Below are 13,070 nucleotides of genomic sequence, written 5' to 3'. Positions count from 1 at the left end.
TCCATAGTGCTCCCATGTGGCGCTAGGGCTGAAACCTGGGTCCTCATTTTTAGTCTTCAGAACTATGGAGAAATTAATTATCTGTTATTTAAGCCACCCAGTCTATAATATTATGTTCCAGCAGTCCTACCAATCTAGTATATTACTGATACACAGCTTCAATAAATCTCCAGGAAATCATTCTGAAAAAGAAAAGCCAATGCCTGGGAGTCGGGCGGTAGCACAGCAGGTTAAGTGCACCATGGTGCAAAGCACAAGGACTGGAGTAAGGATCCGTTTGTGCCCCCGGCTTCCCACTTGCAGGGGACTCCCTTCACAGGCGGTGAAGCAGGTCTACAGGTGTTTATCTTTCTCTCCCCATCTCTGTCTTCCCCTCCTCTCTCCATTTCTCTTTGTCTTATCCAACGAAAACAACAATAATAACTATAACAATAAAACAAGGGCAACAAAAGAGATAATAAATATTTTTTTAAAAGCCAATGCCAACAGGTTAATACTGTATAATCCTATTTTTATATAGCATTTTTGAAACCACAAAGTTTGTCACACTATCACTGAGTAAAGACCATATCTGTGCACAAGGAGGCAGGTTCGTCTTTGTTCCACACCTGTGAGGGGTGAAGCAGTGCTGCATGTGTCTCTCTTACTCTCTACCTTCCCCTCTCAAGTTGTTTCTATTTTTTTTAAAAAAGGGGGGGAGTTACAGGGAGAGATGGATTTGTAATACAGGCATAAAACCCCAGCAATAACCCTGGCAGCAAATAAATAAGTAAATAAAGTAAAAGATCATATCAAATATCTACATATAGCCCAACTGACCTAACTGGTAGTGTTAAGAAAATGTTTGAAAAGACTATTATAATCACCAGTTACTTTTGAAGGAGGTAAAAGAACAAACTTACTAAATGTGAAAACTAGTGAATGAAAGAAGCTTTAATAACATTGTCATAGCAGCTTTAGACATACTTAAATGCTTTAATGAACAAAGAATAAAGCATTTAATCCTACCAATCCTGAAGGAACTATATTTCAGAATAAAAATGGCTGATGGGGGAAAGTTTCTTCTTATGAAAGAATTATAACATTAAAAAAAAGAATAATAAAGTTAACATATCACCATTTAGCACCCCTTAAAAGGACTATCAAGAGTCATCAACAGTAACAGATCATTGCATAATTCCTAATGAGCATGTACAACTTCTCTGAAATAGTTCTTCCAGAAAGCATCAAATGAGGATCTGTCTATATTCTGTTCCAGGAAATAAAAAGACGTATCTGTATATGTTAAACAATAAAGGAGATGCAATCTATATCTCATTTTAAAATTCAACCGTTGTTTTTTTTTTAATATTTATTTTTTTATTCCCTTTTGTTGCCCTTGTTTTATTGTTGTAGTCGTTGTTGGATAGGACAGAGAGAAATGGAGAGAGGAGGGGAAGACAGAGAGGAGGAGAGAAAGACACCTGCAGACCTGCTTCACCGCCTGTGAAGCGACTCCCCTGCAGGTGGGGAGCCGGGGTTCGAACCGGGATCCTTATGCCAGTCCTTGTGCTTTGCGCCACCTGCGCTTAACCCGCTGCGCTACAGCCCGACTCCCAATTCAACCGTTTTTACCTACTACTTGTAATTCTTCTAAAATTAGATGTATTAAAAATGTTGTGGCGTAGCTTTTTTTTTAAAAAAAAAATGATGACTTTATTTGAGAAGATGCTGATTTATGGTCTGGTGTTATCACATATGTACAGTTTCACATTTCCCCATGTGAAACAAGTCTTACATCAAATTTTTCTATTATTGGGGAGTCGGGCACTAGCACAGGTTGAGCACATGTGTCACAAAGCACAAGGACTGGCCTAAGGATCCTGTTTCAAGCCCCTGGTTCTGTACCTGCAGGGGAGTCGCTTCACAAGCAGTGAAGCAGGTCTGCAGGTGTCTATCTTTTTCTTCTCCTCTGTCTTCCCCTCCTCTCTCCATTTCTCTCTGTCCTATCCAACAAAGATGACATCAGTAATAATAATAATAATTACAACAATAAAACAACAAAGGCAAGAAAAGGGAATAACTAAATAAATATTAAAAAAGAAAAATAATTAAATTTTTTTTCTATTAACATGGTTTAATATAGAACTCATTGAATAAGGGGGACCAGGCAGTGATGCACCTGGTTAAGTACACACATTATAGTGTGCAAGGACCCAGGTTCAAACCCCTAGTCCCAACCTGCAGAGGGAGAAGCTTCACAAATTGTGAAGCAGTGCTGTAGGTATTTCTCTCTCTCTACCCCACCATCCCTTCTCAATTTCTCTTTGTCTGTATCCAGTAATATAAATATTTAAAAAATAGAACTTATTGTATAAAAAGCTTTTTACAGACAAACTTTATTTAATTGCCAATAACTCCCAAGATATGGAAATTACTGCTAGTCTTTTCTACAGATAAGAAAAATGAAGCTGGGGGGTCGGGCAGTAGTGCAGTGGGTTAAGCACATGTGGCACGAAGCACAAAGACCAGCGTAAGGATTCTGGTTGGATCCCCTGCCTTCCCACCTGCAGTGGTTTGCTTCACAAGCGGTGAAGCAGGGCTACAGGTGTCTATCTTTCTCTCCCCCTCTGTCTTCCCCTCCTCTCTCCATTTTCTCTCTGTTCTATCCAACAATGGCATCAATAGCAATAATAACAACAACAAAAGCAACAAGGGCAACAAAAATAGGGGAAAAAATAGCCTCTAGGAGCAGTAGATTTGCAGTGCCGGCACAGAGCCCCAGCAATAACCCTGGAGGCAAAAAGAAAAATGAAACTTGAAGATATCAGGTAATGTATTTCACAATCATGGAGCTAGTAAATAATAAGATAGAAACCTTAGATCAGTCCAATCAGAGGAACAAATCCTTGCTCTTTAACTCACCCTCCATGCTAACAAACATCACCTACATTTTCCCTTTATTTTGATAGGACATAGAGAAATTATTAGAGGGGGTAACATAGAGAGACAGAAAGAAAGATACTTGTGGCACTGCTTCACTGCTCATGAAGCTAACATAGTAGCTATGAAAAAAGACTTTCGGGAGTCAGGCAGTAATGTAGGGGTTTAAGCACAAGGGACACAAAGCGAAAGGACCAGCGTAAGGATCCCAATTCGAGCCCCCGGTTCCCCACCTGTGGGGAGGGGTGGTCACTTCACAGGCGGTAAAGCAGGTCTGCAGGTGTCTGTCTTTCCTCTTCTCTGTGTTCCCCTCCTCTCTCCATTCTCTCTGTCCTATCTAACAGTGATGACATCAATAACAACAACAATAACTACAACAACGAAAAACAACAATAGTAGCAAAAGGGAAAATAAATAAATATTATAAAATTTAAAAGAAAAGAAAAAAAAGACTTTCATGCCTAAGGCTCTAAGGTCCCAAATTCAATCCCTGGCAGCACCTTAAGTCAGAGAAGCTGTGCTCAAAAAGTTTTTGTGACACCAGGACCCTTAGTTCCATCTGCCCTATTCTTACCTTTAGGTATCTCATTATTAAACAACTTATCTTGCTTTATATCTTACAGCTTTTCAACCACCATGCTGTAGATGCTACCATGAAGTCATCCTGCCTTCCCTGGACTGACAATTTCACCAATGTGTCTTGGAATCCCACCTCCCCAGAGTCCTACCCCACTAAGGAAAGACAGAAACAGGATGGGGATATGGATCAATATGCCAACATTCTTTTTCAGTGGAGAAGCAACTATAGAAGCCAGACTTTCCACCTTCTGCACCCCATAAAGCATTTTGGCCCATCTCCCTCAGAGGGATAAAGAATAGGGAAGCTTCCAACGGAGGAGATAGGGTATGGAACTCCGGTGGTGGGAATTGTGTAGACTTGTACCCTTCTTATTCTACAATCATGTTAATCATTATTAAATCACACACACACACACACACACAAAAAGTTTGTGTGAATGAAGTTTGGTAGTGAGTGTGGTGGGGAACTATAATGTGGTTGTTTTATAGTCTTAGAAATCACTATTAAATCAGTAATTTAAAAAAAATTGTGAGAATTAGCCTGGAAAACGACTTGTAAGATTTAGCACACACTCTTTAAAAATTGTAAACTACCTATATTTACCAATGCTGTCTACAATCAGTTGCCTGTTCCCAACTTTCTGAAAACAAAAAAATCACTATTGATGGGAGAGAAAGAAATAAAGGAACTCCATCCTTCCAGGGTTATCACTGGGGCTCCATGACTGCAAGATTCTACCACTCCTAACAGATTCTTCTTTCAAAAAAAAAAAAAAATTAAGGTGGTAGAACAGTGGGTTAAGCGCACGTGATGCAAAGCACAGTGACCAGCGGAGGGATCCCGATTGGAGCCCCCAGCTCCCCACCTGCAGGTGAATCCCTTCACAGGAGATGAAGCGGGATGCAGGTGTCTATCTCCCCTCCCCCCTCCTCTATCCATTTCTCTGTTCTATCCAAAAACAATGACATCAATGACAGTGATAATAATAACCACAACAATGATAAAACAACCAGGATAACAAAAGGGAAAAATAGTCTCCAGGAGCAGTGGATTCGTGATGCAGGCACCGAGCCCCGGCAATAATCCTGGAGACAAAAAATATATTTGCTTTAGATAAAAGGTGAAAAACGGGGGGGGGGGGGGGACAGAGAAAGGAGAGACTCCACAGAACTGCCCCACCTCTTGTGAAACTTCCTGGTACAGGTATTCAAGTGTGATGGCCAGGGGTTCAAACCTGGGTTCTTGTTCAAGAGGTAATATATGTGCTCTACTGGGTAAGCTATTTCAGTTCCCAAGCTGTAACTCTCTTTAAATAAATATATATATTAAAAAAAAAAAAACCAGCAACTTTGTGTATGGAGTACCTCAGCAGAAATACGATAGATGCTTTGAGATGAGAATACCAAGACCATTCATCCAAGATACTTCAGCATTTCTCCATTTCTAGTAAGGAGCTCTATAATATGTTCAGAAATTTGAAATAGTGAGATTTGTTTTCTCTTTTTATTACCAGATTCTATGGACTGAATAATACTCCTCTCAAAACTCCTATGATTAAAACCTAGTGCCCAATATGATGGAATTAGGAGGGAAAACACTTGGTGGCCAATAGGTCATGAAGGCTGAGCCAACATGAATGGGCTAAGTGCCTTTATTTAAAAAAAAAAAGGTTCAAGAGGACTGGGGATAGTTCACCAGACTTCACTGAGAATTCAGAGAATCAAATATTGATAAACAGAGTTTAATTAGAAATTAATTTATTCTCCCAGAACATTTCTAGACTTTTTAAAGATTTTTTTAAGCAGTACTCTAATTTCTCTATCTCTGACAAAACAACTTCAAAAATAAATAAATAAAAATGAGGCCCAAGAGAGTCCAACTATATGAGGAAAGATATAAAGTGCTGCCCATGAATTAGGAAGTAGGCCGTTTCCAGATTCACAGTCTTGCAGCACTAGGATCTTGACTTGTCTAGTCTTCAGAATTGTGTCAAATTGTTTGTTGCTTATAACCCACCATCTATGATACTCTGTTATGGTAGCCCAAGTGGACTAAGATGCAATAATTGTTTTAATTAATTAGTTTTCTTTATGGGAAGAATGTACATAAATGTATTTTGTCATATTGATCTATTCAGTGAAAGAAGATATGTATTCCAATACAATAAACTTATTAAAAGTGTCTGTCTAGAGAGGGGCGAGGCAGAGGCCCACCTGGTTGAGTGCATACATTACCTGGGTTGAAGGCCCCAGTCCTATCAGAAGTGGTGAAGAAGTGTTCCAGATGTCTCTCTGTTTTTCTAACTCCTCCTTCCCACTCAGTTTCTCTGTCTCTATCCAAAGTAAACTAAAAATAAATAAAGGGTGGTGGTGCACCGGTCCCCACCTGCAGAGGGAAAGCTTCATGAGTGAAGCAGGGCTGCAAGTGTTCCTCTGTCTGTCTCCCCACCCCCTCTCAATTTCTCTGATTTATCCAATAATAAATAAATAAATTTTAAAATAAATAAAATATTTTAAAATGTCTGTGTGGAGTGAAATTTAGCAATAATTACTAGAAGTTTTGCAAATGTTTTGCCTCAATAATTCAGCTTGCAAGGCTTTATACTAATAATCAGGAATTCTCTCAATTTATTTAACAAAGTATAAAGGACTTAATTTTAATTGTAAATGTTACCAGCAATAAATCTTCCCTAGGCAGAAGAATAACAGTTCAGTTCTTCTATTTTTATATTTCCCAAATTTTCTGCAGTAATTCAAATTATTTTTTCAAAAAAATGTAAGAAAATCCTTACCAATACTCCATCCACAGATGAAACTTTTCCCCATGTTAACCATGCTCTTTCTCTGACATGACCTGGTAGCTTTAATTTATGGCATAATGCAGTAAAATCGGGTTCTTCAGTTTCTTCAAACTCAAGCCTATCAAAAACAAAATGAAAACATACAATATGCATATATATATATATATATATATATATATATATATATATCAAATGAATCAAGTAGACATTTGTTTCAGTGCTTTCCATAAGGATCCTATTCTGCCAGACAGTATCATTAAATACCTTAAGATTATTTTTCATGGGGGCCAGATGGTAGCACAGTGGATTAAGTGCACATGGCTCAAAGTGTAAGGATGCTCAGAAGGATCCCAGTTCGAGCCCCTGGCTCCCTACCTGCAGTGGGGTCGCTTCACAGGTAGTGAAAGAGATCTGCAGGTGTCTATCTTTCCTCCCCCTCCTCTCTCAATTTCTCTCTGTCCTATCCAACAACAACAGCAATGGCAACAATAACAATTAATGACAACAAGGTCAATGAAATAGGAAAAATAAATCTCCAGGAGCAGTGGATTCATAGTATAGGCACTTCTTCTTCTAGCGTTTGCCCAGTATAGGCACTGAATCCCAGTGATAACCCTGGGGGCAAAAATATATATATATTTTTCATTACATATGAAATTTAAACTTGTGTTTACCTTTTTCTTTCTTTATTTTCCCTTTTGTTGCCCTTGTGTTTTTTTTTATTGTTGTTGTTACTGATGTCATTGTTGTTAGGACAGAGAGAGATGGAGAGAGGAGGGGAAAACAGAGGGGGAGAGAAAGGTAGACACCTGCAGACCAGCTTCACCGCTTGTGAAGCAACTCCCCTGCAGGTGCTGAGCCAGGGGCTCGAACCAGGATCCTTATGCTGGTCCCTGTGCTTCGCACCATGTGCGCTTAACCCACTGCACTACCGCCCAACTCCCGTGTTTATCTTTTTCATAGTCTTTTCAGGATACAGAAAAATGTTTGCTGACCTGGTGACTACAGCTACTTCAGAATAAATAGCTTTGCAAGGAAAAGTCCAGTAGCTAAAGGTAGGGAAAATTAGGACAATGATAACAGAAGAGAAGGAAAAGTTAATATTACAGAATCAATTCCTTCTCAGTGTCTCTGCAAAATGAACTTTGCACTTACAGTGTTTTGTTGTTGTTGTTGTTGTTTTTAACCTATGCAAGGGGCTAGGTAGGGGTGGCACACTTGGTTGAGTGCACACGTTACCATGTGAAAGGACCCCAGTTCAACCTCCCACCTCCCACTTGCAGAACTGAAGCTTCACAATGGGTGAAGCAGGTCTGGAGGTATCTTTCTCTTTCTTCTCTATTTCCTGCTCCCCTCTCAATTTCTCTCTGCCTTATCAAATAAAAAATAGAAGGAAAAATGACCACTGGGAGCAGTGGATTCCTTGTGCAGGCACAGAGTCCCGGCAATAACCCTGGTGGCAACAAAATAAATAAAAATAAAACCTACCTTAACCTGATTATTAACGTGGCATAATCTATTGGTATCTTTGTTTTAGCTTTTTCTCCCCTAATAAAGGTTGGCAAGTAATAAATATGGGTCCCAGATCACATCAAATCGATAAGGTTTACAGTCAACAATATTTATACCCATTTCCCATATTAGGGAGCTACTCTCTTCCCTGATGCAGCTTTCTGGTCCTTTTCCAACCATGACATCATCTCCCCAGACAATAACTTGTATCCACCTGCATAACAGATTTCAGGCTCAGGGGAAAAAAGAAAAAAAATAATAAAATAAAAATTAAAAAAAAAACCTAGTATAGCCACAGGCCCTTTGGAATATAACTAAAATATGCCTACTAGCTAGCTACAAAATGGAGGAAACCCCCCCCACCAACTCTTCATCTGCACTATTTCAGCCTTTAGGTCCATGATTGGTCAACAATTTGTTTGGCTTTGTATGTTAACTCTCTTGTCAACCACCAGGTTCCAGATGCGAGCATGATGCCGACCAGACTTCTCTGGACAGACAACCCCAGCAATGTGTCCTGGAGCTTTGCTTCCCCAGACCCCTTCCCCACTAGGAAAAAAGAGAGACAGACTGGGAGCACAGATCGACCAGTCAATGCCCATGTTCAGTGGGGAAGCAATTACAGAAGCCAGACCTTCAACCTTCTGCATCCCACAATGACCTGGGGTCCATACTTCCAGAGGGTTAAAGAATAGGAAAGCTATCAGGGGAGGGGATGGGATATGGAAAGCTGGTGGTGGGAACTGTGTAGAGTTGTACCCCTCTTATCCTAGGGTTTAGTCAATGTTTCCTTTTTATAAATAAAAAATTTTAAAAAATAAAATAAATTTTTGTTGGTCAATTCCTTTTCATTCATATACTACCTGAGAACTAGTAATAATAATAATGTGTAGTTAGTAACTTTTGAGTATTTACAATGAAATATTACAAAATAAAGTTGGTTTCACTGAATCCCCACTGAATTAGTCTTCCTAGATAAATACTCTTATTATCCTTGTTTTATAGATGAGAACCAAATCAGAGAAGTCAAAAAACTCACTTGAATGATTGGAAAACCTTCTGTAACCCAAGTCTAGCCTAATAATCCATGCCCCTGATCACTATTCAAGACTGCCAACATAATTCTTGGTCATTTCAGCAACAAGGGTTATATATACATTGTTACTAGTGACTTCCTCTCCCACATCTGTTAGGCTAGAAATAATGCAGTAGAAATAAGATCTCAATTATCAAGGCAGAAATGGACAATATAACTAGACAAGAAGATGTACCGAGTCCTGAGTCTCTAACCAAGTTTTTCAGCTCCAATGAACCTTTTTTTTTTTTTCCTCCAGGATTATCACTGGGGCTCGGTGCCTGCACTACAAATCAACTGCCCCTGGAGGACATTTTTCCTTTTTTGTTGCCCTTGTTGTTATTATTGTTGTTGTTGTAGTTGCTGTTGTTCTTGGATAGGACAGAAAGAAAGCAAGAGAGGAGAGGAAGACAGAAAGGGGGAGAGAAAGACAGACACCTACAGACCTGCTTCACCACCTGTGAAGCAACCCCCCTGCAGGTGGGGAGCCAGAGGCTCAAATCAGGATCCCTCTGGGGGTCCTTGTGCTTCCCACCATGCGCAATTAACCCACTACTGGAAGTTTTAATGCTGTGGTGTTTATCCCTCTCTCCCTCTATCTAGAAAAGTCAGAGGTTTCAGGCAGAGCCACACCCAGTTACACATACATAGTACTAACCACAAGGACCCATGCCAAGAACCTGGTTTGAGAGCCCACTCCCCATCTGAAGGAGGATGCTTCACAAGTAGGAAAGCAGGTCTACATGGGTCTATCTTTCTCTCTCCTTCTCTCCTTCTCTCCCCTCTCAATTTCTCTCTATCCTATTAAATAAAATGATGGTGGAAAAAAGAAAAGGGAAAAAAATGGTGATCAGGATTCACAGAGTTGGCATCGCGCCCCAGTAACTGGAGGCAAAAAAATAAAGAGAGAGAGAGATAAAGTTGCCCCACTGTGATGAAGCATCTGCAGGACTAGGAAGAAGCTCACCTTATAAACACACTTTACCATACCTGTGAGAACCTAAGTTCAAGGCTGCCCCCCAACCTGTGAGAACCTAAGTTCAAGGCTGCCCCCCAACCCACAAGTCACTACAAAGGAGCACCTGTATGGGAGAAACTTCACGAATATGGATTAGTGCTGTGGTGTCTCTCCTGTCTCTCTCCCTGTCTCTCACCTTTAAAAAAAAAAGACTATTTACTTATTAATGAAAGGGATCTGAAGAGAGAGACAAAGAGAACCAGAGCATCACTCTGGTACATCTGCTGCCATCGATTGAATTCAGGACCTCATGCTTGTGAGCCCAACACTTTATCCACTGCGCCTCCTCCCTAACCACTCAAACATACTCCCTCTCCCTCTCGCTCTCTCTCATTAATAGATAAATCTTCCCTGGAGTAAGCACAAGCGTTGCCAAGGGCAAGGACCGGAGTTCCACCCCTTCCTCCCCACCTGTGTGGGGGAGAGGCTTCATGTGGTGAAGCAGGTCTTCAGATATCAATCTTTCTCTCTTCCTCTCTGTCTCCCCCTCTCGCAATTTCTCTCTGTCCTATTCAATAAAATAGAGAAAACAAAAGAAACGACACCGCCGCTGCCACTGCCGCCGCCGCCGCCGCCGCTGCCGCCTCCAGGAGGAGTGGATTCCTAGTGCCAACAGCGAGCTGGCAATATCGCACAGCTATCTGTGAGCTCAGTCGGGTGCCACCCAGCTCCCTATTCCCAGACTTTTTAAACTAGTAAATATGACTTATAATTGACCCGTAAGACAGGTCATGCAAATGCATACATATATATATTAAAAAGGTACTGTTCAACTCTGGCTTACGATGATGCAAGGGATTGAACCTGGCTTCTCAGAGCTTCGAAATAAATATCATATTTCATAACCATTATGCTATCTCCCTAGCCCTAAATATATTGTTGTTGTTGTTGTTTAAATAATTGCACTGGCTATTTCCACAAGTCCATTGTGATTTCTACAATTTGGCATGGGCTCTTTAGTGTCCGGAAAACTTAAAAGACTTGAGATGGATTTCCAGAATGGGGGTTGGAGAGAGGGACGGAGAGTAACATTTTCCTACAACATACGTGCAGTCGTGCAGTCCTAAAGCAGGAAAATCCTGACTACAAAAAAAGACAACTACACTCCTTCCCACCTTAACTTCAAAGTATCATGGGGGGGGGGGGTACAGAGAGAGAAAGGATGTTGCAATATAGTAAGTAGCTCATAATGTTCTATTGCAGCAGCAGCAGACTTGCTTAAACCTAAACTACAAATAAGATGGAGGTGGTGGGGATGCATGCAAGCGCAAAAGAAAAAAAAAATCCAATACTTTTGTCCCAAAGAGAACAACAACAACAAAAGTGTTTGGGGTGGAGAGATCGGCACATCAGAATCCTCTAAGGGTAGTAGCAAAAATAGAAGCAAAGAGTCATTCAGACACTAAGAGACAACAACAGCTTCATCCAGCAGCAGGGGAAATAATTAAAAATAAAAAATGAAAGAAAGAAAGAAAGAAAAGAAATAAAGGGGGTAAAGGAAAAGAAAGAATGGAAGGAAGAAAAGAAAAAAGAAACAGTTTAGAAACTTTTTAGCAATTCTGCTGAATGGCTCACAAAACAATCGGCCATATATCAAAACCTCTCGAGAGCTCAGTCCACCAGGCACTCACTACCCAGGCTCTAAATAAGGGGGCGGGGGCGGGGGGCGCCCCACAAAGCCCCGGGGTGGGGGTGCTGACACCCCGCCTGGTGCACAGTCGCCCCCGCAGCCCCGCAGCCCGGCGCGGGGTCTTCCCGGCGGCTCGGTCCTGGGCCCGGGTTTCAGAGGCAGCTCTCTCGAAATAGCCCCGGCACCCGCCGCGGGAGGGAGGAAGGGCTGCGGCTCCCCCCTCGGCGGACTCCCCGCCAGACGCCGACTGGTCCCCGCAGGCTTTTTATTTCATTTTCCCGGAACGTCCGCTCTTGGCCTCGGGACGCCCCGGCGCGGCCACGGCACCTGTCATTTCGCTCAGAGACCCGAGTCCCACCCGCCGACACCTGTCAAGAGACCCTCCCTCGCGCCCTCCGGGGCCCGCGGCTCCCGGGAGCCCCAGCCCGCTCCCCGGCGGCGGCGGCGGCGGGAGGATGGGGAGTCAGGAGGGTCCGTCCCGGCCCCCGAGAGCCGCCGCCGCCGCCGCCGGGGAGACGCGCCCCCGCCTCGACGCCCCGGCGCCCGCCTCGACACAACCCCGGAGCGCCCTTCCCGCGCTGACGGCCGCCGCGGCTCGGCCCACTCACCCGACCAGAGGCAGGTCCTCGGGGCCGCTGTCTGAGTCCGCGTCGTCCTCAGGAGGGGGCGGTGGCGGCGGCGGCGGCGGCGGCGCTCGCGGGGGTTCCGCGGCCGGGGTGGCAGCGGCGGCGGGCGCTGCTCTCCGGGTACTTTTCGGCGGCATGACGCCCGGGCCGTGCAGAAGCCCGCAAGCGATGGAGAAGGGCCGGGGAGGGCGGGCGCGCACACGTCGGGGCACGCCCCGTCCCCGCCCGGCTCCCGTTACAAAAAAATAATTTGATCGTCCCCTGAGAAAAACCGGAGGAGCCCTCCTCCCCCGCCCGGCAACCGAGCCGTGTCCAACCGCGGGAAAACGTCACTTCCGCCCGCGGCGTCACGTCCGCGGGGTTCCCGGGCCCGTCGGCGTCGGGAGGGAACCGGGGCGCCGGGTGGTGAGCGCGCGGGGGCGCCGGGTCGCGCCGGCTGGGCTGGGAGCCCCTGCCGGGCCTGGGAGCCAACTGCGAGGCGGCTGCTGGCACCGCCGCCTCAACCTGTCTCTGTCAGAAACGCTCGCTTCCCGGCAGGGCGGCCGGTAACGGGGTCCGGCAGAGTCTGGGGGACAAGGTTGGGGCCCGTCTCTCGCTCCGTGGGGCGGGCGGGCGCTATCGGGCGAGGGCACCCGCGGACACGCCCCTCCGGCCGGCCGCGCCCTCCCGCCGCCCGGGCGCCAGCCAATCCCTCCGCGAGGGGCCCAAAACAAAAACAGTCGCGGACCCCTCGGGGTAAATGCCGCGGCAGCAGTCGGCCGGTCACTCGGAGGGTCAGAGGACAGGGCAGCTGCTGAGTGTTTAGCGGCCTCGGGTTAGGGGGCCGGGAGCGCGCGGCCGGGGAAAGGCCATGAGGTGTGAGCGGCGGGAGGAGCGCGAGGAAACAGGAAGCGCCGAGCCAAAGGCT

The 13,070-nt window shown here is 44.4% G+C and overlaps 1 protein-coding gene across 3 annotated transcripts in view; it reads right to left on the bottom strand.

Moving 5' to 3' along the window:
* The window catches only part of RB1 (RB transcriptional corepressor 1), a 182,463-nt gene extending 169,646 nt beyond the window's left edge, over positions 1–12,817 (bottom strand). The window contains exons 1-2 of one of the 3 annotated variants that reach the window (XM_060194840.1): positions 12,146–12,817; positions 6,294–6,420 (exon numbers count right to left, since the gene is read on the bottom strand). In XM_060194840.1, coding sequence (XP_060050823.1) covers positions 6,294–6,420; positions 12,146–12,300 — 282 coding nt within the window. In that variant the 5' untranslated portion in view covers positions 12,301–12,817. The remainder of the gene's footprint in view (positions 1–6,293; positions 6,421–12,145) is intronic. The other 2 variants (XM_060194842.1, XM_060194841.1) reach the window with 2 other exon arrangements.
* Positions 12,818–13,070: the final 253 nt, after the last annotated feature.

This window comes from Erinaceus europaeus, chromosome 7, assembly GCF_950295315.1.
Source record: "Erinaceus europaeus chromosome 7, mEriEur2.1, whole genome shotgun sequence".
NCBI classification, from domain to species: Eukaryota; Metazoa; Chordata; class Mammalia; order Eulipotyphla; family Erinaceidae; genus Erinaceus; species Erinaceus europaeus.
The sequence above is the reverse complement of the archived record's forward strand: the minus strand, read 5'-3'. Positions and strand labels throughout refer to the sequence as shown.